The following is a 27,379-nucleotide window of genomic DNA, read 5'->3' on the forward strand; positions in this document are numbered from 1 at the left end:
AACCTATCTTATGGCCCTGTTTGCTCATGTGTTGCTTTTTTCCTTCCTCCTCCCAACCACTCATTCATAACTGGTTGGTAGACAACAGATGTCTCACCACAGACGTTATACTCCACTGCACCTTGGGCTCAAAAGTCCATGAGATTCATCTAATGAAAGACCCCTCCCTGATAAACCAACTAGAAACTAGATGCAATAAATAACGAAACCATTGATTTATCCAGTGGATCTAACATGAACGATAACAAACTTCAATAGCAAATCACGGTGATTAATCAAACAACAGAAACATGTTAGCAGCAACATTGGCCTATTTTAATATGACCTTGCTATGGTTAAAATACACCCAGAAGATGAATGTGAATGCCTTTGGGGAGACCTGCAAGAAATACTGTACTGCATACAAAAAAACATCATATTAACAAAAATACAAATATAGAGAAATAGATTTTAATGAATGTGAAGGACATTTCTCAGACATTTTGTTTTAAAATGACCGAACCAACCAGGAGAGGAAGCCAAGTGACAGATGATGGGTAGTGTAAGGGCTGATAGCATTGACTGGGGGAGTTCTGGAGGAAGGGACGTCTCTTTGTTCTAGTAGCCTAGGGATCTCTGGGGAGAGCTGGTGTTATTCTCTATCAGTGTGATACCAGCATGGCTCACTGCCCATAGTGCTTCGATTTTACTTTCTCCTGTCATGGCTGTTTGATAACAGTATGTGTGTTCTGTTTATGAGATAGCCGGACAATATGTTAGGCAGGGAGTGGTCCTGTTTCCACAATGAAGGGTTATTTTTTGTGTACTGTAGTGTGTGTGTACGCGCACAATATAAAATGAATTACAAAGGATCTTGTAATTCATTAGCCCACTTATCATGCCCTTGAGAAGAACCTGCAGTATAGTGAGACATTAAGCAGACGAACCTTACCAGGATTTCGTCTGAAAAAGTGTAAAAAAAAGACAAAAGGGACTGCTTCCAACCGGTTCATCAGCCGAAAGAAAATTACTACCCCTTACACACAAACCTTTCCGAATACACAAACGCAATTGCTCTACAGACGTACATGCACCACCTCCCTCCATCTCTCTCTTGGATTGTCATGGTAACCATGACTACTGGCACAATTCTTTTCTAATAACTCACACCACATGCAGACATCTCAGACACACACAAGCACCAGACACATTTGAAAGCTTTAAAGATCGCATATCACAGGCAGTTTCTGCCAATCCCTTGTTAATCTTGAGTGTCTATACAGTAGTATTGCATACATCGTATCTTTAAACATCTACGATGATACAGTTTCATCAAATTTATAAAAGAGAGATAGCTGTACGATTATTTCTGGAAAAACACGAGCTGCTAGAGGCTACTAGTAGGGAGAGTGGGATGGATCTACAGCAAGAGCAAGCAACACATCATCTCATTAATCCCTTCATGTTTTTTACATTATGCATGTACACACCGCTTACCGCGTGCAGTTCACGTCCGGCATCTTTTAGCACTGAGACCCGACATCTATATGTATAAAAATTTTCTAAATCCAGTGTTATATCACTGTTTATACAACATCCATCACTGAAATGGCATGAACAAAAAGACACACCTAAACTTCACTATCGCATGAGTGACGTGCTGCACCGCAGCCCATCTTGACGCAGCCAATCTTGATGGTAATCAGGTCTTTTCCGTCGGTTGGCTCGTGGGCAGGCAATTTCGTTCGCATTGCCGTGCTTGCACAATAAAAGGTGACACAGGGATCCAAAATCATAAAAAACTGTGCTGGGGGAGTATACGAAGTACAGTAATACTACGACAAACGTGTAGGTCCAACTCATTTTTTAACAAGTTGACCATGTTAACCATGAGAAGCCACGTTTAACAGTGTAAAGAAGTCTGAATGCATGTCATAGCATGATACCCGATCTTTAAAGGAACCAAATATGCAAATGTAATACAATGCTTAAAATGAATTGGAGTTAATTGTTGAGATCTTATCGCTTAGTGAGTCGCAACACAATGGAGGTAAAATGCAGTGCGCACACAACCACATTCTTCAACGGTTCGCTTGACCAAGACTGTCATATTGAGACTTCATTCATATGAGCTCTCATAAGAAGAGTATGCTTATAAACAAGCATCTGGCAGGCCACGAGGATTCAGGGTTTACCCAGGGACATGCATGCTCCCAACAATGCTCAGCTATTTGTCAGCACCTGGAACTGAACAATCCTTGTTTCATTCCAGGATTTAGGCTGAGAATGAATTGATTAGCTGGGAGCTCTCCAATAAGAGTCGTAGAAGTGCTCCGAAAGACAGCTGAGTGCTTTTCTTTTAACATTTAAAAGACTGCCGAGATCTTATCAGACATGTTTTGTTTGATCAGAGCTGGCCCATCTGCCAGAACTCTTGAAGAGGTTTATTACAAAGGGGAAAAAACACATTAAGGGGGGAGTGCATGGCCTTTATTAGAAGTCTAATATATCTGCTTATAGGACTCGTGAAAAGGTTAAGTCAGAGGATCTAACCAAACAGCAGCCGAGTCTCCACACATCCGCTTTTCTCTATGTAAGCACCAAAAGCCATGTATTCCAAAAGTAAAACTTACTTTGAATCCAAAACAGTTAGAGTTTAGATCATGGCATGCGGTGAATGGCTTATCACACCATGAATGGACAATGAATCAGAATGATAACCTGGAGTATAAGAGCTTCATCAGTAACACAGGACCAGGGACGGTAGAATGAATTGCACCTTTTTCATAAATATGATTTAAAAGAGGTAAATGATAAAACCACATATAACGTTTATGTTGCTTATATGGGACATCTGTAAACTATTTTTACATAATATTTTATGGCTTTTTTATTTAAAATCCAGTAATGCTCTGACCCATCATTGGGGTTAAGGGATAGTTCACCCAAAAATGAATATTTTGTCATCATTTACTCACCCTCTTGTTTTTTTCTAACCTGTATGACTTTCTTTTACCTGCAGATTTGGAAGAATTTTGGTGACCAAACAACGGCGGTATTCATTGAAATGTATCCAATAGACGTGAATGGGTACCACCCCTTGTTTGGTTGGTTAAACTTTAAAATATCTTCTTTTGTGTTCTGCTGAAAGAGAGTCATTCCGATTTGAAACGAGAAGAGGTTGAGTAAATGATGAAAGAATTTATATTTTGGGGTTTACTATCCCTTTAAAAAACCTGGAACCTGAAACTAGTCACCAGCTTTTGAAACAGCAGCCGTTTTAGTACTGTCATTCCTTTGCTTCCAAACACAACAGAATCCACTGAAAGTCAATTAAAGTCTTTACAAAAATTTACAGGCTGCATTCACTTTGTGTACGTTCCGGCTTTGCACATTGTACCACTCCAGATGGAGAATTTTTCCAACTTGGTGAAAGAACAGTCGACTACTCTGTTAGAAAACCAAAACAGGCAGACCGAAGGCTGGCCCTAAGAATCGAAGGCTCCGTCTCAAAGACCATGATGAGAATTCAATGTTCGCTTTTTTCTTTCCAGGCCAAGTGAGTGATGGCAGAAATGAAGCCAGGCGAGCGCAAGCTGAATGCAGCTACTGGAAACCTCTCTCCTATTCTTTCAAATGCTTTTAAGTATCCCTCACTAGCTTGATCAGCCCGACAGGAGCATAAGGTCAATAATCGCACGTTTCCAAGCTTTGCAGCCCAAGGTATTTTCAATAGGTCTACAGAGGACATCCATTCTTCCTCTAAAACAGACGGGGGCCTGAAAAGAAAGGGCTGTGCCAAATGAAATGGCTTTGAACAGTGGGACAAGAATCACAATGTAACATTTTGTGTCACGTTTCTCCGAGAGAGTAAACTTAATACGGTACAAGGAAACCGGGACAGCTGCTCAGTGCTCAAAATTCTTTACTGGTCACAGAGGGAGTAAAAAAGCCATTGTGGCAAGAGTAAAAATATTCTAAACATGCTTCTGTCTGCTAAAAAGCGGACAAAAAGTGATGCAAAAGACATTCAACAATTTTAAAACTTTTGTTTATAGAATAGAAGTAACTTTTTAAGTTACATTATCTTAAACTTGCTGGTCTAATCTGGTTTTAGCAGGTCTCCCAGTAGGCAAAAGTTTGTCTCAGCAAAGCAAAAAAAGCCTTATGGAGGAATATTTGGATAAGCTTGGAATGTAATGTAAATATTCAGAGTTCGCATGTATCAACGAAAGAAAATACTTGATTGTAAGATATTATGCGCGAGTATGACAACAAGAAAGAAAATGTGAGAACACAACGTGAGAAGCACCTTTGTATCTTTCTCCTCAGCAAGCAGGGTCTGTTCTCCTGAATTAAATATTGCACGACCGCGCTCATATGCCAACTCAAACAAGTTTACTTGAACGCTGCCAAGCATAGATGAATCAACTCAGCGTGAGGTTTGGAAAAATGTGGTAAGCTCCCCTTCACCATCAGACAGAAACCTCAAGCTAATGTAAAGGCTCTTAAACGATATGCAAACAAACCTTAAAACTACTGACAGGGCATTATGTAATGCAAGCATATAGAGAGAAATTACGATTTTTATGTGAAGGTGACGCCAATGGATGAATGGCAGGAAGCAGCGAGATCTCACAAGCGTGAGTTGGCAGAGCATCAAGCAAGGGTGAGAGCGTGTGCGTGTGCTACAGTGATAGAGGTCAGAGAAGAGACCACCAGGGTGAGGAATTAATATTTTGAAATTTAGTTTGTTTTGGAAAATACTACAGTAATATTTGTACTCAGTACAGTAATATGTATCGAAAGATCGGCATTGTTGTCAGGAAACTGGTAAGGGAAGAACCCAGGTGCAGGCAGACACGGGGATGAAGGGGTTAACAAAAGACTTTAATAAATAATAAAACAGAAAACAAACACCCACGAGGGGGTAAAAGACAGTACACAATCACGAAGACTACAAACTGAAGACTAACACTCGACAGGACTAGCAAATACAAACACTAAAACTTGACTTGACTCTAGACGGCTCAGGTACTCGGGAAACAAGAAAGACATATCAGTACAACCCAGGAAACACGTACCACATACAATGAACGAGCACAGGACAATGAACACGAGGATGTTTTATAGGGAGACAGACAAAGGATAATTAACAATGGGCAGGTGTGGGTCATGAGACACAGGAGGAAAGCAATACTAGGAACGAGAGGGGCGGGGCCAATGACGAGACTGGAGAGAACACATATCATGTCCTGATTGAACATAATATGTTTCTCTCCACATAAAACACGTGGGTCTGTCATGATTCTGCCTCTAGACCAGAAAACCAAGACAAGATTAGGCAGAATCATGACAATTGTATTTAAGTATTTGTATCTACTTCAAAACTTGAAATATACAAATTGTATTTGTAAAACTATTCATAGTATTTTGAAACGCCAATCCCCTGATCCTTACTCAATAGAAACACTACATTAGTGCCCCTGCACTTCATTAAAGTCAAATTCTTTTTAAATTATTAAAAAAGCGAATTGATCATAACTGTAAGGCGTGAGAGTGAAAAAGAGCGAAAATAGAAGAGATTACCATTGCAACACTGCGGTTCATGGTCCAATCCAAGCCAAGTGTAGGTCCAATACTACGCAAGCTTTAATGGAGTGTTTGTCTCAACCTGTTCATTAAATCAATACGGCAGGTATTATTACTGGCTGCGGCTCTGATGCCAGTAGCCTTGTAATTAAATTTCATTCAGCTGCACACTTTAAAGAGAGGGAGGGACTTGCTTACTTTGGAGAATGAAGCCTACAGATTAAAAGAAAGAGACTATAGTTTGAAATCGAAAGCGAAGTTTGAGAAAGAGGAAGCAAAACATGGGAAAGGTTTGAAGAAAGAAAAAGAAAAGCATTTGAATACAAGTATTGCATGCGTATGTCAGCTTTAGTTTCACTAGACACGAATCATTTCTGTTTTAGCCTCATTAGCTCTTTGACTGCATACATTTCTGCCATTGTGCAGCAGACTGCAGTCTACACTAGTATTATAATTTAACGGAAGATTCTGACAGGAAGTAATGGGACAAATAAAAATCTGTCTGTAAACTGCCTGAAATCGCACATTGTGGCAGTACAGAAGAAGTATATACTTACCAACCATTAAACCAGTATAGTCTATATAGTATGAGTGGATGCAGTATGACATTCAAGGACATACTACATCCTGTTTTTTATTGTCATGTGACCCGTACTTTCATTCACCTATGACATACTGAAATCATGACAATAATGTACTCAGGTTTGTTCAACAAGTACAATTACTTGGTACCTATATGGAACCCTGGTTGGTACACTTGAAAAGAGCACCCCTGTTAACTGTTTTATGCTATTTGTAATGTAGTGCAACTTCATCCTGTGGACTTTATGCAATAGAATAATGTCCACCCAATGTATACTGAAGTGTCGGAAACTGTTCTCTATCTCCTTTAAAGTCTACTATAGAGGGCATTTGCCATTATGCTGTCCAAAACTACACTGCTCCCTACATTCATTCACTCTTTTACCCACAATGCACTCTGATTTTGGGTGTACATACGGCGTACTGACTATTTCTCGCAATACAACAAAAGATGGTCACCTGATTGGAAACAGCTGGAGGACAAGGACGATAAACACTTGTGTTTATTCTTGTTGACAGTCATTTTCGACTTCATTTTATTTTCTGCTAAAAACGATCACACTAAATAAATGTTATAGACAAAATGTCTTTCTAAATTGAATATATAAGTATATTAATAAATAAAATTGTAGAATTTTTTATAAACATTTCACATACTGCTTATTCGCATACAATGGAAAGAACGTAGGCAATTTTGGGCACAAGGTAAACCATGCTACAGCTTACGAAAGCTATAGTTTTTAAAAAGTAATATTCGCCAATTATGATGATGAAGGTCACCTTCAAAAAAATGTAATATGTTTGTTTTTCATTTTTACTTGTAACACTTGTATTATCATTCTCCATGCCTCTGCTGATACGCTCCGGGCTGCCTAACACTTCACAACCTCTGCCCTGAAACTCTTTTTAACCACGAAAAAATATACACAAGAAAAGAGTCAAAACAGTGGAAAATTGTGGTTGTTCAGATTTCAGTTACTGGAACCTTTAAGATAAATGAAACATGGAAGACATAATTGTGAGCGCAGGTTTACATTCTGTTGAGACTCTAAGCAAACAAGATAGCTTGTGTCTCCTGTTACTGCCATATTTGTTAGTGCTTTCTGCTATGATAGTTCAGTGTCTTGACCTACACTTCTGTCACTCACAAAAATGGCACAACACTGGAGGAATCAAAGCGCATAATCTCGCCAAACAAAGACCAGATGGCCTCTATGTACAGTCATAGTGGGCCACCTCTGTTTCTCATCTTCACCTGTTATCATATTTACTAAATATGACACTCTGGGAATATTATCACCAATGCTGACCTGACAGCCCAAAGGAATAATCGCTTATGAAGCCATCGACCACCTGTCGTCCCACGGCAAAGTTTTGAACCCCAAAGATTTGTCAGAATTTACAGTAATCTCCACACTTGATGAAATTTGATTAGGGAGATCTTAAACATCACTATCGCGCCATTAAACCTCTGCTGCTCATCGCTGTGACACTAGATACAACCACAGCTGTTCTGTCGAACTCCAAGACAACAGAGATGAACATGATAACGAAATTGAAAAGCCTCTCCCTTCTGAGCTCATTTAGAAGGTCTTTACATCCTTACAGGATGTGAAAGATACTCATGTTTGTATGAAGACAGCTAAAGTGTATAACCGCCTTAAGCAACCAATCTTCTAAGGCATCCTTGTTTTTACACACTGGGCTATATCTTGAATTATGGCGTGAATGGAACAAACATACTGGAAAATATATATCTAAAAAGAGGGAGGAAAAAAGAAACCGTATGCCATATGGAGTGACAAATCAAATTAATGAGGCATACTGGCATCCCCCATCTACAATGCTGCTTTCTACATAATTTCTCAGTATTTTAGATTCAAAAAATCTAAAGTGAATATAAAAACCAACAGCTCTCAGGCTTTATTTACCCTACAGGGTTATTTGAGGTTAATTGGACAGAATAAATGACAATTATATACAGTGTATATATATATATATATATATATATATATATTCATTCATTCTATAATTCATTCATTCAGTTCAATATCACACAAATTCTACTAATTGTTTTCTGGGCTTCACAGCAAAAAGGCAAGGACCGTGAGAGTGGCTAGGCGTTCTGTATCTTGTTTCCGGTGGGGCACTTTTTAATGTGACCCCACCAGGGGGCCGGTCTTGTGTTACAAGAAACTGTTCCCCTGGTAGTGTCCTCTACAACCAGTCCAGATGTGTGCCAAAGATCAGTTTATTAAACACGATTAGTCTTTCCGTCTAGATTCAGGAACGAATCGTATTCAACACCATGGCATGCACAACAGTGCTGACAGGTGAACTTAAGCTATTTTAAACATGTAATGGTATCTGCACCTGTCAACACATGTTGGATACTACTGCACTATCCCCCCAAAAAACTTCCAGATCGATTCCAAATGTTTTTCATTTAGCACAAACAACATGAGATATAAATAGTTGAAAGCCCAAAAGAGACGGCTGGTTTAACCTTACTCAAAGTGCCAAGGCTTGGGGAAAGATCAGAAATATTTCACCCCAAAATGAAAACAATTGCATTATTTACTTACCCTCGTCGTTTTAAACCTGTAGTACTTTACTTATTCTGCAGAACACAAAAGAAGATATTTTGAATAATTGTACAACGGCGGTACCTGTTCACTTCTATTGTGTGGACACAAAACCAATGCAAGTCAATGGTTACCGCCATTGTTCGGTTACCGACATTCTTCAAAATACTCTTCTTAAACTCAAGCAGGTTTGAAATGACAAGGGTGAGGAAATGATGACAGAATATCTTCAAATGTGAAAAAATGAACTCTTTCCCAAGTGGGTATGTTTGTCTAATGTTTGTCCCGAGAGGGTGATGAAGCATTCATCTCTCCTTTGTTCTGAATTAAACGTATACAGCGGCCTGGAACACATAGCAGACACATTTAACACGTCCAAACAGTTAAAGACTTGAGTGAATGGAAGGAATTAACCTCTGGTCTTATTCATAACAACAGGCTTGATGCACAATGAACACTGGTTTAAGGTCAGTTTCCTTCAAACAAAATCTACACTTAGGAATTGTTTGAGACAGGGACAAGTATAGAACTCATATCTGTGTGAAAGCGTGGATTACTAATGGAAAACTCTAATGGTTGACACATGACTGCACTGGGTGGGGAGACTCTTAAACATATACAGAAAAAGTCATGTTCTCCCATCACGCTAAAACAGGGACTGTCCCGGACAGGGTTCGGTTAGTTCACCCTAGTCACGAAATCCACTGGACTACTAGAACAATGCACAGAAAACTAGAGCAGCCTGCTTCCATGAGAAATTACTCCTGGGAGAAGAGAGGAAACTGAAATCTAAATAAAAGGCAGTTTTGTCTTTCAGTAGTGTGTAAATAATACACCTTTCAGCTCTGTGGATAAGCTGCGTTTAACAGACAGGTTTTTGGAGGAAATGACTGAATGGTGCCGGTTGTTTGTGTTGGGCAGAGGTTGAAACCTAAACTAATAAAAATAAACATTTATCACTCAGAAGTCTAATTCAAGACACTAATCAATGTATGTAAAGCCTTGGAGAAAAATGTCTAAGACCTTCAAAGTCAAAATTTTTGTTTTATTAGCTTCACGGCCAGATACGAATGAGCTTCCATATAAAATGTTGTAGCAAAAATACAGATGACTCATCTCGCACTACACTGAATTTTGTCCGATCAGACACTCTCTAAAGCAAAAACTGCAAAATCATGGTGAATGGATGTGATAAACTGATTTTATGAAACAGTTATTGACTATGGACAAAAAGAAAGAATGATTCCATCAATATATCTTCTTTAATATTTGCAATATTTGTCAACAAAATAAACACTGGTCAATTACATAGCTTGGTTTAACTCCTAAGCGTAAAGTGTATATTAAAAAAATATTCATAAATTACTTTTCGAAAATAATCTCATTCTCTACAGTGGCAACACTAAGAAAGCGCATACAACACAGAATTTATCAGAACAAGGAGCCGGTTCGGTGGTGCCAAATGTGCAGCCTGGTGCTCTAGACAAAAATACCTCACTCAACTCTCACTTAAAGTGTCCTGGCACAGTCCAGTTAAAAAAACGTTATAATGAAAACATTGCATGCAAGAGACACTAAAAAGCCAACTGTCGTGTTCTCTTAAGTGTTTGATTAATAGTAAAAAAGGATATTTTCCAAGAAAACTTTTCCAAAATCTACAGTAGTATGCAGCATTGCTACCTACAAAGCTATCTTCCAAGGCAACATCTTAACTATCAACGAACTTTAAAAGGAACCAATTTAAACACTGCATAGGCAGCAACTTTCATCTTTCATAATGCATTTAAAACTACAAATAGCTCTACTATTATAGACTGGCAGTTGTTGGTTTGTACAATCTTGCTTGATGGCCACACTCCATGAAGATGATCACTGATCTTTGTTTTTTTTACTTCCAGCCACAATTTTTACACTCATCCCTCTCTGTGTGTGGCAAGTCTCTCTCTCTCTCATCCATATAGAGAACCCAAATGCCAAATTCTTCCAACTGCTGACCAACGTTTCTCTCCAAATATGTGTTAAATGAACCAGCAACAATGTGGAATTCCGTATTTATCTACAATGTTTGTTCTGGAGGGCATTTTTCAGCAGATGCTTCTGTTGGAAACGGACATTACGGTGGACGTTTGAAGTCCGAAATTGCTTGTTATTGGGAGAAAAGAAATGAAAAGAGCAAATATGCACAAGTTTCTTTTCTTTTTCCACAGGGGCAACAACAGCTTGAGAAAACAGTTGGCTCAACTGACACATGGTGGCAACAATTATCATAGCAACAGGGTAAACGCTACAGACTTAAACCAACATTTCAAAACAAGAACAAAGCACAATTTACCATCTGCCAAGCAACTCTTTCTGCAATTCTTCAAGAGATCACATCTGCGAATCATGTGTCATAATTACAAATCATTTCAGTGAGTGAAACTGCAAACACACAAACTACAAAGTTTAACTTTTGTAGTATTAATTTCTTTAAATGTATTCATGAGCAAACAAAGACAGAAATGCATGCATTAGCCTAAACATGCTAACTGTTGCAGACACTCTGTACTGGCCATCTTTCTACCATAAACAACGTTTAACCTGATCAAATGAAACAAGTGGATGAAATTATTGATCGGCGCACATACAGTACATAGAGCACTATGGTAAACATGGGAAGTGTAAACTAGCGTGCACCAAGCGCCAGATGTGTTACTGAGACTCTGCACTGGTCATCTTTTCTAACATGAGCACTATTTAATTGCCGCAAACGAGTCAAGTCTGTGAGAGGAGGCGGGGCTCTGTTGTTACTGTGTAAGAGCGCGCACCTGTTACTGTGGGACATGCGTATAGGAACTGAATTTTCAGTTTCGATATGTATCGAAATATAGATTTTTTTGACAACACTGCTTTGTAGATATTTAGCTTTTGTGTGCAGCTTAAATTGCACAGCGCAGGATCTACAATGAGTCTGTGCGGCTGCTCATGTGCACAGCTTCAGACGGAACATTGCCCTCCGTGAATTTACAATGGCGCTACCCCAAGCTTTCGCGATCGAGTTCCAAAGGATGGGGTTTCGGGCAACTGTCGGGCCCACCCTGCAGTATACCTGGTTGAGAACCACTGGAATAAGACATCCAACAGCAATATGAAAAACTGACAAAGATGCATAAACGTTGTGAAAAGAATCTGGCTTATTCTATCAAATATTCTGATTTCTATTTGAACTGATCCTAAATATGTAGGTGTAAAACATTAGCTTTGTTTTGCTTAAACATGAATATGAACTTGTTTCCTTTGCAGTATTCAAGCATTGCATCTTTTTTGTTATTTTGACCAGTTTGTCCCATTTCAACCGTCTACAAATATATGCAAATAAAAACAATATTGTCATTTGGAATTTGGGAGAAATATTCACTAGTTAACACAATTAAGCAAAAGTTATAATTTTACTTAAACACATACCTGTAAATAATACATTCAGAAAAACATAAAATAATTTTGTTTTCCGCAGCTGTATTAATGTTTCCCATTACATTTATCGCTGCAAATCTATGAAACGTAACAAGTAGAAAATAAGAAATCATACTTATTACTTTTTAATGTGAAACAATGAATGTGGACGAGCAGACTAACCTCAAGAAAGCAGGTCCCTGCTGCGGTGTTTTCCTTGATAGAAACGTTGTAGGAGCTGCTTTCAAAAACAGGTGCATTATCATTACTATCCTGCAGCTCGATTTCCACCAGGGCAGTGGATGACAGTGGCGGTCTTCCTCCATCTGTGGCCACCACCTTGATCCTCGGTTTTGGATCAGTCTCATAATCCAGCTGGGTCGCCGTGGTTATGATACCCGTCACAGGGTCAATGGTGAACCAACTGGCATGTGTCTTTTTGTCTGGCAGGATGCTATAACGCACATCACCATTGGGACCTTGATCTTTGTCTCTTGCCGTCACTTGCAACACAAAACTTCCTGGATAGACAACTTCTGGTATGGTCTGCTTGTAAGCCTGTTGGTCAAAGAGAGGCGGGTTGTCATTTTCGTCAGTGATATGAATAGTAAACGAAGACTCCGCTCGAAGCGGCGGGGTTCCAGAATCAGTTGCCATGACATGAAGCTCGTAAGAATCCCTTTCTTCACGGTCCAGAAACTGGTCCACATAAATGAGGTAGATGATACTGTCTTTAGTGGTCAAGGCAAATTTCCCATCCCCCCCTTCGAGAGACACATTAACATTCGAGTACTCTCCATAATCAGGGTCAGTGACCGAGATTCGAGCAACGTACTGACCCGGCTGAGCGCCTTCGGAGATTTGAGGTGAACCGTCCTCGCTAAGAAAGATAATGGTCATGGTTGGTTGATTATCGTTAAAGTCCCGTACATGGATCGTGACGAAGGTGTTGGTAATCTCTGGATGGCTTGCGTTATCTCTGGCTTGCACTACCAGCTCGTGAACTTTTCTCACCTCATAGTCAAGCAGCTTATTGAGCGTGATGACCCCAGATCGAGGGTCAATGACAAAGTAGTGATCTGGGTCGCTTTGGCGTCGGTTTATCTCGTACAGCACAAGACCATTATCTCCTTCATCGGCATCCGTTGCAAAAACCTGCAAGATGTTGCTGCCCTGAGGTAGGCTCTCTGAGATAATGGCATGGTATCGGCTTTGGTTAAAAACAGGAGCGTGGTCATTGATATCCTGAACTAGCACATCAAGCGTCATCTGACCGGTCTTCCTGGGAGAGCCACCATCGAAAGCCTCTAACACCAAAGAGTAGGAGGACCTCTTCTCTCTATCCAAGACACCACTGACCACCAAATCAAGATAAAGAACTTTGTTCGACGCCCTTTTGGTCTCAAGCCGGAACACTTGTCCCACATTCCCATCTTTGATCTGATATCCTTGTACGGTAAGCTGATCCTTATCCGCATCGGCTGCTGGGTCAAGCGAGAACTTTGTCCCCACCGCTGTTTGCTCTGGGACCTTCAAAGTGGCTTTATTCTTGGAGAATGTGGGGGCATGGTCATTGATATCATTTACAGTGATGGAGACCTTGACCGTGAGGCCCGTCATAGTGACGGCTATGAAACTGTAATGGTCCCTGTTCTCTCGATCAAGCCGCCTGGCAGTCTTAATGATTCCTGTGGTTTCATCGATGTGAAGATCACCAATGCCAGTGCCCTCGTGATCAGATATAAAGTAGAGAGAAGCAGTGACTCCAGGTGGTAGACCAGCGCTAATGTCGCCCACTATTGTCCCCTTAGGTTGCTCCTCATCCAACTGGAGCTCCAAAATGCCAGCCGTCCCATCTCCTCTAACCAGTACCAGTTCCAACACTACGCAAATCACCAGAAGCATCCTTAGCTTACAGAATACCCACATACGAAACTGTCCACATCTGTTTGTCCCGAAGCCATTAAACAGCGCCATCATGTCGAGATTTCTTCACACCTGCAAAAGAAAGGAGACAACTTTCACAAAGTGCACTGAAAAGATGACATGGATAACAATGCAGACTCCTCGCTGCTGCACACAAAGAGATGGAATGCATGAGGAAAAGGTGTATTTGCTTTAGAAAGAAGGGGCTTCCCTCAGTCAAAACAATAAAATCATATGCTGCTTTCACATGTTGTGCAGGCTCTTTCCACACACTACACCTTTCAAAAACAATACAGTCCACACGCATATCAATCCCACAGTTGCACCATGCTGTCAGGCAGACTTAACTGCTTAAGTTAGAGTCTAAGTGTGTATTTTCTTCCTAACAAAATGGGTATTTTGCAACTTCCCGTCTGCCATTGGTCAGCCAAACAGACAGTCACACCCAAATCTAAAATAAATTGCTGTGTTGTGCTAGTTTAAATGCTTGGTTGTCTCTACGAATTAAGCTAGGATATGAGAAAGTATTTTAATATTGAAGTAAATACACATTAGGTTCAAGTCAGTAATGAGATGTCTAACACAATCAAAAAATCGTTCTATTATAATCAGGTGGTCGGTTTGAAATCGCTTTTACACATAACTGCAATAAATCTTCATTTATATTCACACTACGGTGCATTCCTAATTCATGGAACATATATTTCCTGAGTGGGTATCATCCTTCATGAGGGAACTGGTATGTAGCATGGAATTATTCATCTCTGAAGGGCTGGGCACCAGGTGGCAGGAAATGCCACTCTTTCTTGATCCAATCCCCACGCAACCATTTCTTTGGGGTGCTAACACAAAGAATGCTGTTTATAGTACAGAGAGATCAAATCAAAGCCAGCTTTGAAAGGAAAACTATCAAATAATTTTTGTGGAAAGCTATACGTTTTCAAAATCAACTAGTCGACTCGTGAATCTTAAAGAAACCTAAAATAATAAGGTGATTCTTGTTGACATACAGCAAGGTGTATTTACATTTAAAATGGACTGGTTACAGCACAAAGCTGGGTCTGTTTTAGAAACCTTTGTTTTGGTCCCAAAAAACTGCAAATCACACAACGACCAAAGAATGCTTGTGTATATGTATATGGCAGTGGGGCTTTAATGATGCTCAGTTTAAAGATGCAACTGATGCAACCCAAACCATTCAGAGTACTGTAGGACCAGATTTTGAAACAGATTTTAGTGTTAATAAGAATGGTGTCAACAAAATATCATTTTGCAAAGACAGGGATTACACCCAAACAATAGACACAAGTTTGGCGCATGTGTTGGAAAGCATCTCTCCTCTTGTCATATATGTGAAGGCTGAACACTGTGTAAAGCAATCTGCCACAGATGGTCAGACTTGGGATGATATTTTATACGCCACCATAGAAGGGCAATAGCACAATTAGGAAATTATCCTGCTTTGGCTGAAACCTCCAGCAAACCTCAGGAGTCCTCACGCTTCTTTTTAGCTGTTGGTAAAATCTGTATTATCCAAACCTCAGTGTAATGATGGCATATCATCACCGAGCTGTGGTCTTTATATGTAAGTGGATTAGAATTGCAATTTGTCCTTGTCAGTACTATTTTCAAGAAGCTCTCCTGTGACACGAAAGGAGGAAAATAAATATTGAATCTGGACTTCAGTGTTGTTTCTTAAGAGGCCCTTCATATAAAAACAAGAGTTCAGTTTTCATATATGCCAAGGCTATTCAACAAGGCTCCCTCTAGTGGCAACAGCCAAAACGATTTTTAAAAGTAAATTAATACTGCTGATGTATTCTAAATGAGAAATATTAACATAGTACAGATGATGCTTATGTTCTGAATCTATTTACAACTGCTGCATCTTCACTGAAATAGCTTCTGGGGTCTGTGTGTGTGTGCGTGTGTGTGAATGGTTGACATTTAAAGTCAATTAACCTCCCAAATACAAAGTTGACCAGCAGGACTTCATGCTGTCATCTCTAATAAACTAAGGTCTTCACCAACATGTGATTGTGACACGATTCTAGCCTGTTTTGTGTAAAGGCATACCCTAACACACAAATTAAATGCTAAAGGGTCTCTAAGACAAAGACTGCAATGGCCATCAGTCTTCTCACTGATCCCATGACTGATGCAAGAGCGTTTCACGGTCACATTGATTTAAACAATGAACAAAAACATTGAGTTAAACAATGAAAAAGACTAAATTAAAAAGAAATACATATTTGCTTTATTAATATTGTTATAAAACCTAAATGTGGAGCTTCCCCGACCCCCTGCAGATGTTTGTGTCAAGTGTGATGGCCACAACGCTCCTTCTAATGAATGTAGCAGAAATTGTGGGGCACCTGGGGCCACTTCAAGCCAATAAAAACAGATTCAGAGGCCCACAATGCATTGCCACGCTGCCTCAACAACGTCCTGTGCTTAAATGTAACGGCTTATTAAAACACAAAGCATAAAAGGCAGAGCTGACGGTTTCTCCATCAAGACTGAATAAACAGAGGCCAGACTGAGTGAATGACAGAGGCGTCTGCGAAAACCTGTGGGGGGGCTGGCTGTTACAAAAAAGATTTCTGGAGCACTTTAGACCAGAAAGCTCACTGCAATGTTGGACCACTAGAACTGAGGTTCTTCCTCATAATATTCAAATATTCACACATTCAAATAATTGTGGACCATTTGTGAACACTCGTGTTGATCGCTATGAGATGAGGCCGAAACCATGGCATCACATACTGAGTTGGCTCACGTTAAAAAAATCTTCTAGCGAAACCCATGCTTATGATGGGTCTAAAATGAAAACGTACGAACAGTTGCCACAATTTCCACAGGCTAAATGAGTGTGGAATTCAGTCCCGCTCGATTTTCAGTATTTAGACAAACCAAGTGCCAGACCTCCTCTGGCTTTCTGCTTTTAGCCGTACAGCTGTCGTCGAGAGGCTGCAGTCGGTTGGTTGAACATCGAAGGTGGCAGTCGGGTCTCAGTAAGAGACCCCGACTGATATGATCCCGGCGTGGATGTTATTTTATTACAGTTGAGCTCTGCTGATCTGACACCTGCTTCTTCAGTCCAAGCAAAGACGGATTACTTCACTCTGGAATGTTTGTTAAACGCTTCTTACGCTCACTTTCTAGTATTCATTCTTTATAGGAAAAAATGCAATTACAAAAACATGATTTCACAATGTTAATGTGGGGTTATTTGCACTGGCATCGTACCGATGTTAAAGGAACAGTTCACTCAAAAATTAGTTTGAGCTGTTTCAAATATAATACGTATACATTTCTATGTTCTGATGAACACAGAGAAATATATTTTGAAGAATGCTTGGCCACCATTGACTACCATAGTAAAATACCTTTATACATTTCGTGGTTCTGTTGAACGCAAAAGAAGATATTTTGAAGATGAAAGCAAACAGTTCTTTTGACTTTTGACTAACCTTGTAATTTGTCCTACTATTGAAGTCGGTTTACATGCATTTTTCCAAACATCTTTCTCTGTTTTCATTTTTGGGTGAACGTTTCATGTTAAGTTCAAGTTGTGTAATTTAGCCTCAGAAACATGAGCGCCAGTTTACATTTTTAAGAATTTATTTTACCGAAATTCGATTTAGACTACACCTGCGAGTGTACACTTGCCAAAACTACGCTACGCTTTAAGTCTCCACTAAGGAAACATACTTCTGTACAAAGATATCTTTTGCTCAGTTGTAAAGTTCTACAGATATGAGGTTCAATAAAATCCCTTATCTGCGTGCTGTACTGGTGACTCATTCACATGGTAGCCCATGCATGCTTTTGTTTTGGTTATCTGAAGCGCTTTTAAATAGCGACGGAGATTACACTTCTGTGGGCAATTACTACTAATTTCTTCAGCGTGTTAAGACCCTCAGCGCACTTTAGCAAAACAAGTTAAGACGTTATGAGCGAATTCAAGTTAAACATCTCATTGTGAGCGATGTACATTGCTTTTAGTTCATGGGAGGTTTAAGAGACCCAGTGCATTATTCAGGAAAAGATACAGCTAACACTGTAAACTAGAGGTGAAGAAAGATCACATAAGCATAATCATTTCCATCATAGGCGAGTGAATGAAAATGTTTGTTCTCAAGTTGTGGTCCCACCGATATATCAATGACGTAATCCTGAGGAAACGGCTTTAATTTGGTTTTTCCAGACATTTCTGTCCACACTGGCACATGCTGCTTTGCTCTTTATGGTCTCTCTGTGGCACAGGTTTAATAGGACATGAGGTTCCCCCAAAAAGTAACTGCAGAAGAGTTGATGAAGAAACCCAAGTTTTCAATCTTAAACTTAAAACAAGTCCAGAGAAAGCAAAGCTTGGGCTACAGCAGTGACCCAACAAGTTCAGGTAAGATATTTCTCAATAGTACTCTAGACTGTAGACAGTCTTCTTGGACCTTCTTAAATATTACTAAAACCTCATATCTTTGCATTTATGCCTTTAATATACCATTAACCAAAATGCAACTTGCAGTCCATTAAAGCTACACATTTTATTCCCTGAGAATCGTACCCATGACCTTGACTTTGCTAATGCGGTACTTCACCAGCTGAGCTACAGGAAAGCTCTTGAGGCAGATCGGACCATCTCAGATGTCCGCAGACCAGTTCACACCCACCAACTAGAGACAAAACAGTGTTATTAACCAAAACACTGTTGCTAAAACTCCAATGTCTTTAAATTCTTCCCACCCCATGATATGGATGTGAGACTAATTATTGTAGCACTATTAAAATAAACTTTGATTCACACGGTTTTCCTCTTGCTGTATAATTTGCCGGGTTCAAATTTAAGAATGTAATCACATTTAGAAAGGGGATGTTTTTCTTCTGCCTTTACATGCAATTGTATCTAACTGTGTGCATTATGACACGGAAAGTTACCTTCAGTGAATATCTGAAAGAGCCTGTGGTCTCCCTGTTATGATCAGGGTTGGTGTACAGCAAGCTTTTTCTCGAGGAATGGGATGTAGCAGGAAAAGAGAGATGTGAGAGAGACAAGTTCTCTGAATTATTAATAAGCAGTGACGCACTGTTTAACAAACGTTGAACACAGAGAAGTTACATCTCAGGTTCCCATGTCTCCTGGTTACAGCATAGCAGCCTGCTACACAATCTAAAATGTGTTTATATGTTTCAAATACTGTGTGTTGAAATTGAGATTTATACAGGAATGAATAAGCTATCCATTAATTTATGGTTTGTTGGGATAGAACAATATTTGGACGAGATACAACTATTTGAAAATCAGAAATCAGAGGGTGCAAAACGTTTTTGGAGAAAATCGCCTTCAAAGATTGTAGCAGGCCATTGCTGAGAAGAAACAGGTTTGTAATATGCTCACTATTGGCTAACCGCTGTAATGACGTGGGGAGAGTAGATAAACCCCAAAGTGAAAATTCTAAGCTTAACCTAGATACTAAACTTGAGCGGGTAGTTCCCAAAGAGAGGGCAGCAGTGTGTAAAGTTTGTAGCTGTGTTTCCGGCAATTTTTGTTTGCAATTTACAAATCTACTCACTAAAATAGTTTTGATATATTTACAAAATATACATTTACTAAATATCTTCCATGGAACATGATCTTCACTTAATGTCCTAATGACTTTTGGCATATAAGAAAAATAGATAATTTTGACCCATACAATGATTTGTTGCCCTGGCTACTGAATTGCTGTATACTGAATTGCTACAAATATACCCGTGCAACCTATAACTGTTTTTGTGGTCCAGGGTCACATTGCTAAAATATACAGATGCTCATCTAAATTAGTATTAAAAAAACGTCTATACCCAAAGCAACCCTCCACTTGCCGGCCGTGAGTAGTACCTTGCTCTTAGGCGAAAGGAACTGTGCTTCAGTAAAATTTTACACTGCCTTGCACAAACTCAGACCTTATCTACAAGCATGCGTGTTTCCAGACCATTTGACAGTGCCCATGCTTGAGAACGATTATCATTACCAGCCCAAAAAACAGTGCCACCACGCTGAAAGTTACACTAGAGAAATGACTAAGAGCTGTCAAGAGCTGTTTGACAAAGAGGCAACAGTGAACACTCAATCTGAATGAAGCTCTCAACGACTCTCAATGAAATCATCGAGTGAATAAGCAGCTCAGGTAAGAGTCAATGCTCTTGTCTTCCCTATGCAATGATTGCTCTCTCTCAGATTGCTTGTTTCAGTAGGCTTGTCTATTTTTAACAAAAAAAATGTGTTCGCCCATTAACTAAGGTGAGCCTGGGTAAAAAATATTATACACATAATATTCAGAACAATGCATAATATTCAGAACAATGTATTTGACCAAAATTAAAGGCCCGACGTGGAACAGATCAAGACCTGGTCTGCACCCTTCATGAATGGAAAAAAGATAACTTGGTTTCCAAGAGCACAGCACTTAGATTCAACAGCCTGGCTTGGACCAGACAGCCGAGAGTCGATTCCAAAATCTAACAATAGAGACAGTTAAGTAAACTAATTAGAACAGAATGTTTGGCAGACACAAAGTGTTTGAAAAAACATATCTTTAACCTTACGTATCTTGAACCGCGTGCAGAGCTAGAAGAGTAAAACCAGAAAATATTGAAAAATAACTTATAGCCTATTACATTCTACATTCAATCGTGTGCATCACATCAAAAAGTAACAAAAAAATGTGCTTTGTTAAAAAAAACTTTGAAGAACAACTGACGATTATAAAGCTTCAATAAGGAGCACAAGGAAACAAAGAGAATTGGGATCTCACATCATATCCAGACAGGGAAATAACTCAGTAAGTGTGCTATTTCTTCGCTTCCGACTTCTGCCTTTGCAGGAAGCAGATTAATTTTGGTTTTCCCAAGACCGACAAAGAGTTCAGACTACTGAACAACCTCACGCCATCTCCGAGCTTAAGTTTCAAAAACGATTGCAAAGACATTTCTCCGCCTGGAACGCACATTCGTATTAAATAGCGATCATAACATAGACGTGCTGTCATCTTTGCCCATGATATGATCATCAAGCTCTGTGTGGGAGAGCGTTTCAAATCCCCCTCCTACTGAAACACACAACCTATTCTCTTGGATTTTTCTAATTAAATCAAACATCCCCTCACCCCCCTCTCGAGCAATGCCTCTGATCGGTTTCCAAGTGTTGATGGGCAGAACTATATGAACCCACTCCCCTATGTCTTTCTTTTACTGCCTTATAACGTGTCTCGCTGACTGAGGCTGCACATGTGCCCTGAGCTCCAAACAAAAGCCATGATCTGATGTCCTTTTTGTAAAGGGCAGCTTGTCAATGGATTTACATTCAGAGTGTAAAAACATCATATAAAACACATCCTCTTTCAACTACAATCCTCTAACCACAACTCTGCCCACAACCCCAGTTCTGTCATTTCTGTCAGTTACTTATTGCTTTCACACATGACCGAGTCAACTGCTCTTTTCTCTTTCAACTACTTAATTACAGCCTATGCACTTTGAATGATGGACTGTAATAATGGGTATCCCGTGATGCAGTGAGGTGCGTCTGTTACACGTTGCATGCGGGCGCGTACTATACGCATCGGGCGGTAGCCGCAGTCGCCGATGAAAGAGAATAGAAATATGGTAATCGGGCAAAAACGCAAGCATATGTGTCTTGTTAAAAAACGAGAGTGGTTTTCAAAGTGCACGCCTTAAGAACAACCCGATCTCCCCCAATCCATTAACCGGCGAATCGGTTTACGTGCGAGGAGTAAAGTGACAATCCCACTCCCTGCATTGGCTTTCAATTAAATGTCCCATAAGCACGCTTGAGAGCGCGTCGATCACAATGCATCTCTGCGTGCGGACACAACTGTGGATGCGCAGTTGTGCAAGAAATGTTCCTCGAAATCACCTCACTTTAGAGGAAAGAGTTATGCATTTGGCACAAAGTTTTATTTTACACAAAGCGCTTTAGAAGCAAACAAGTCGTTCATTTTATAGACAGTTGACCGGCCGAATGCTCAGATTTCCCCTTCAACACCTGCTAGGACTCACCTGGGCTAAACATTCATTTGCGATGTATTCGCCAACAAAACACTTAATACCTAGGGATTCTACTGAATTGTATTGATTCAATTTATTTAGAGGCGAGAGAAGTTGTTTCAAGGTTTCCAAAATAGATCCATCTGGGTCTGTTTAAGAAACAGCCTCCCCACTTGACAAAGCAGTGTCGGATGTCGGACACGGATCAATAGTGTTACAAGCTTCTTTAACCAAAACGACTTGAAATACGTGCAGATGAACAGTAACTACTTGGAATTGAATCAGACTTTGAAATCTAAGGAAATGAATGAAACTGCTCATGAACACTTGGACGCACAAAGACGCGCTTGGTTTTGCTTACCCACAGACGTACGATCAATAACCCACATGTCGCAAAATCGTGCAGTAACCAAGACGCTCTCGATTTAGATTTCAAGCTATCTGTTAAACAGATTAGACTTCCTTGAGGTACATTACATAAAAAACATATAACGACTGACTTACATTCATCTGAACCCTTTCCGCCGATGTCTGTGCGCATCCGTTGTTCACTCAAATCCAATTTGTATGCAGATGTATCCAATCTGTTCCCAACAGTAATAGATCCAAAAACGCTTGTTTAAGATAACAGAATAAGCATTAAATCCATAGGAAACGATCTTAAATCTCTCATCCCTCTTGATTGCTCAGACCCTTGCGTTCACCGGTAGATAATAGCATATACCCTTCGGTTACTATTGCGCACGTCAGGTGTGAGCAAGCCCGTAATTCACTATACCATACGCGACGGAATCAGTATCTTACGATCTTCTCTGTGCCTTACTAATAACGCGCATCTCTGTATAACGGTCACCCCTCAGCATCCAATTCTACACGGACTGGGCGCTCTGCGGACACACCGCACCTCCGCGAATGAAACTAGACACCCAGATAAGGCCCGGCCTCTCCTCATTTGGGTTGCTAATATATTCGACACGTGGGGAGCGGTACAAAAGGGGGGCAAAGAAAAAAGAGAGGAGGACGGAGAAAATGTCTAGATTTCTTCCTAGACTGTAGTGCCACCATGCTCCACCGTGAAGAAGTGGTTTTTAGACAAAGAGCAAGATTCAATTTTTTTGCCTGTGTAGTTTGATTTTGTTATAGACAGGAACAATAGACTTGATTGGTTCCATTTAGGCAAATACACATCCCTTAGAAAAATTACTATAGTTAGTAGTTAGACCATGGTTAAATGTTTAAAGCTTAGACTAAATAGGTAAATATTATAAAAGTTTTATACAATAATGATATTAAACCGAATTATTAAACCGAAAAACAAATTCAAGTACAATGGATAAGAAGTCCAAATTTTAAGTCTCAGTGTATTTGCGTTACTCTTTTTTTAGCATGCAGTGTTGTTAGTGGGAAAATTCATTTATTCCAAATTATACAAAATAGAAGAATCATTTTTTCTCTTCTTTCATAAAAACATCCACAAAATCTTTCTGTTCCACAAAAGGTACATTATAGTGGAAAAACATACTCTATACTATTAAAAGAAATGGTTCTTTTAAGAACCTTCCACTGAATGTTTTTTTTTACCGTCGCTGGAGAGCCTTTTGTTTGAATCCTTATTCTTAAGAGTATATTTAATAAAATAATCATTGCTTCTGTAAAAAAATACATAAGATGACCACGCTTTTCAGGACATGTTGTAGGCATGAGGGTGTGGGCATACAGTACACCCCAAGGACCGCTGGAGCCTACAACATGCAGCAGCACCAGGAAAATCAGTGTGACAGGAAGGTCATTTATCAACCTGGCTTTCAGGTCAACCCCCTCCGTCTGCATCCAAGCGTTAAGTGGGGAAAAGCATTGCTGCCTGAATAAAAACCTGAATAAAGGTGAGCACAACCTTTACTTAATACTTAAAATAATGCAAGGCTTAAATGTCAAATTGAATGTTCATTGTGCATCACTATTATATTCAACTTGAATATCGAGCATAAAAATTAAGGACATTTATAAACCTTAATATGAAATCAGCCAAAAATCATCTTCACTGCATATATGTACATTAAACTTCACAGTGCCATTCTTTGTAAGAGAAAAAAGACGTTACCACAGAACTCACGATACACACTCTTAAGTGTTAGCAGATGGTAGCGTTGCGTTTCTCGTGTGCGAACGTTTGGGGAGAGGCTCCCCACAAGGTTTCGGATTTATTCCCAATGAAACTCCAAAGATGGAGGACACTGTTGGCTTTTTCATACCCTTCAGATATCAGCTTTGGAGGCATATGTAGCAAAGTCCAACACACACACAAACTGCATTTCAATGTTCTCTCATAGAGTTAAATCTATGACCGTGGATTTGAATTGCAGGTTGAAGTTTGTCCAGCATGCATTATTGTTTTCCATTGTTGAGTTCTTGTAGTTGTTGTTTTGTGAGCGATCATATCATTGTGAGGTAATTTTGTTTAATTAGGTTTTCAATCTACAATATTTTGTCTAAAAAATTGATTATCCATTGGCTTGAGTCATTTAAGTCTCAGTCACACAAACACAGATGACGTCATTATTTTATAGCATGAGATATTCTGGAGGTCTGATTCGGAGTCAGGGAGTAAAAGCGCATGGAGTAGATGAAGCACATGCTAAACATGAGGTCCACCTCTAAATGTGGCCAGTAATAATAACACTTAATTAAATGTAACTCAATAGATCTCATAAGTTTGGAAAAATAAATATTTCTTCCATTGTGGGTCAGACAGATTTTATTAAGCACCTGCTTATGCAGCTTTCAAAACTTTCTGAATCACAAAGCCCCTGAAAAGAAACTTAAGGCAGATTCTGTCCGTCCAAGATACACTACATTACGGATATTTGCGCTGTTCCCTCTTTGCACTGTGAGCATTGACTTTGGATTTCATTCCTATCCGTTTCTCTCTCCTGTGCAAAAGTACTAATGGATAAGTAGCTAACCACTGTATGGTTGTGATCATCCACACATATTTATGGGTTTCAAGGTTCAAGTTTAAAAGGTGCTGGAGTTTTTCACATTACTAGCTTTTGTAATATTGCATACTGTGGTTTGATTCACAGGCATTATCTGATTTCTGTCATTTTATTTAAACACAAGCCTCTCATAAGCAGCAGTCACTGAAACACTCCCTGCATTGTCCATCAAAAAGGCCCTTTTGAAAACAGGAAGTGCAAAATCCTGAGAACTTCCTATGACTTATTTTATGTACAGCGCCGTGCTCGGTGAGAGTAACATGGCCGTCTCTGCCAAGGCGACAAAGCTGTCAGCTTCCTTCCCTTCAGTGCCCTGACTGTGAAAAGCATCGTGGGAAAGAAAGCAACTCTGGACAACACTGGGCTTTTCCTTTACGCTATGCCTAGTCACTCAGCAATCCCCCACACAAAGCAAGACCATTTCACTGTTATTCTATATGTGTGTGTGTATATTTGTACATTTAGTTTTGTGTTTGTGAAAGAAAATCTAAGCCTGAGTTTAGTGATGGTGAGGCATGATTATTTTTGAGTGATTGTGTGTGAGCAAGGAGGTGGAAGCGTGTGTGCTCCACATAGACAGAATAAGAATTCTTTGGCATCACACACTAAAAGTTCACCCTTCCAGTATTGTATTACCTTTTTCTTATCTGGGTTATCACTCCTTATCAGTAAAAAGAGCACGAGAACTCTCTAAGAACCAAATCCAAGCTCAACAAAATCCTACAAGGTCACACGCAGGGTATCACATGCAAGGGCCTTTATTTCCTTATTTCCCCTTTTTGTGTGACTTCTTGCCATCATGTCATAAGGGATTTTATGGTCTACTGAAAAACATCCTAGTGAAGTCACTCTTCACTTCCAATCTCTTTTCGTGGACAAGTGAAATGACACCAGACCAACATAAGGGAAAGACGCATTTGCACTTCAGCTTTTTTGCTTTACAAACTACGTAAATGGATTTCTCACCTGCTTCCTGTTTATTGTTTTGAGACTGTTGTGGGTTGCTGATAATAATGCTTGTCCCTCGACCTCAAGACGGGTGGAAATCATTCGGCTACAGCTTCCGTCCAAGCAGAAGGCCGGAACATTTAGTTCACCCATTTCCGACAGTAGTTGCTAACCCTTGAACTTCAGGAAGGATGCGTGAGCCATGACGACATCTCAGTGAGAGTATGGCTTTGGCAGGAACACTTAATAGACAGTGTAGCACACTTTGAGTTGACAGTGATGATTTTGGGACTGTTTATAATGTCAAATGCTTGTAAATATTAACAACCAGAACATTAATACTACTAAATTAATATTAATATTATCAACTAAACATGAATATTATCTACTAAAATGTATAAATCACAAGTATATTAAAGGCAGTGAAAAAAATTCTGGTGTTCCTTGTAGACAGGCTTTTACGTCCTATTTGAGATTATTCATGTAACGTTAAACAGGCCAAACAATTGTGTTTTGTGTGAAATAGAAAACTGCTTACCTGAAACAACTTGTCTTTATTTTTCTTACTTTTTTTCTAACTTTACAACAATAATGGTATGTCCTCAAGTAATTTTTTTCTTTCAGTATTCTTCATTTATGCATCTGTGTGTTTTTCTTAGCAAATATTTGTGTAGCTTAATTGGTACTGTAGCACATTGGGTTAGCAAGTGAGTTTGAGTCCAAAGAGCTAACACCAACTTATAAATGTATAGAAAATAATAGTATATAGAAGAATAAACTGGTGCAACTGCAATGAGACATTATATGACTGAAGAATCTGTTTTTATTGATCTTCAAGTACAGAAGTGCAAAAATGCATATAGGTGCTTGATTTGCATTCGTAAGGAAATAACAACTAGCAACAATCCCATAATGTGTGACGGTACTGTAATGGACAACCACTTTTGTAGAGAAAACCCCATTTTAGTTGAATTGTTGTAATAATCAGAAATTCAGGAAAGAACTTGAAAAAATGGATTTTGGTCATAAACAGCTTTCAAATAATAACCACACAACTTGGTGACTTGGCCACTTGGGTCCCCAAACAGTCTACCGAGAGGATTGGTCACCATTTATTTATGAGACAGAGATCTTTCATCTGTTTTTAAGAATTAGAATGAAAGCGATAAACTCCTCTTTAAGTCAAAGCTTTTATTTGAACAGAAGAATGTTTGGAAATTTGGCAACATGACAAGTTATAGTTCATGTCAACATGTTTACAGTAAACCTGTTATAAAAGCTTTTCAC

General features: G+C 39.4%; 1 protein-coding gene across 1 annotated transcript in view; it reads right to left on the reverse strand.

Annotated features, from left to right (window-relative positions):
* The window catches only part of dchs1b (dachsous cadherin-related 1b), a 90,408-nt gene extending 67,380 nt beyond the window's left edge, over nucleotides 1-23,028 (reverse strand). The window contains exons 1-2 of the mRNA XM_079449297.1: nucleotides 22,653-23,028; nucleotides 12,354-14,168 (exon numbers count right to left, since the gene is read on the reverse strand). Coding sequence (XP_079305423.1) covers nucleotides 12,354-14,150 — 1,797 coding nt within the window. The 5' untranslated portion in view covers nucleotides 14,151-14,168; nucleotides 22,653-23,028. The remainder of the gene's footprint in view (nucleotides 1-12,353; nucleotides 14,169-22,652) is intronic.
* Between the last annotated feature and the right edge of the window lie 4,351 nt (nucleotides 23,029-27,379).

Source organism: Barbatula barbatula (genome assembly GCF_947034865.1).
Source record: "Barbatula barbatula genome assembly, chromosome: 24".
Taxonomy (NCBI): domain Eukaryota; kingdom Metazoa; phylum Chordata; class Actinopteri; order Cypriniformes; family Nemacheilidae; genus Barbatula; species Barbatula barbatula.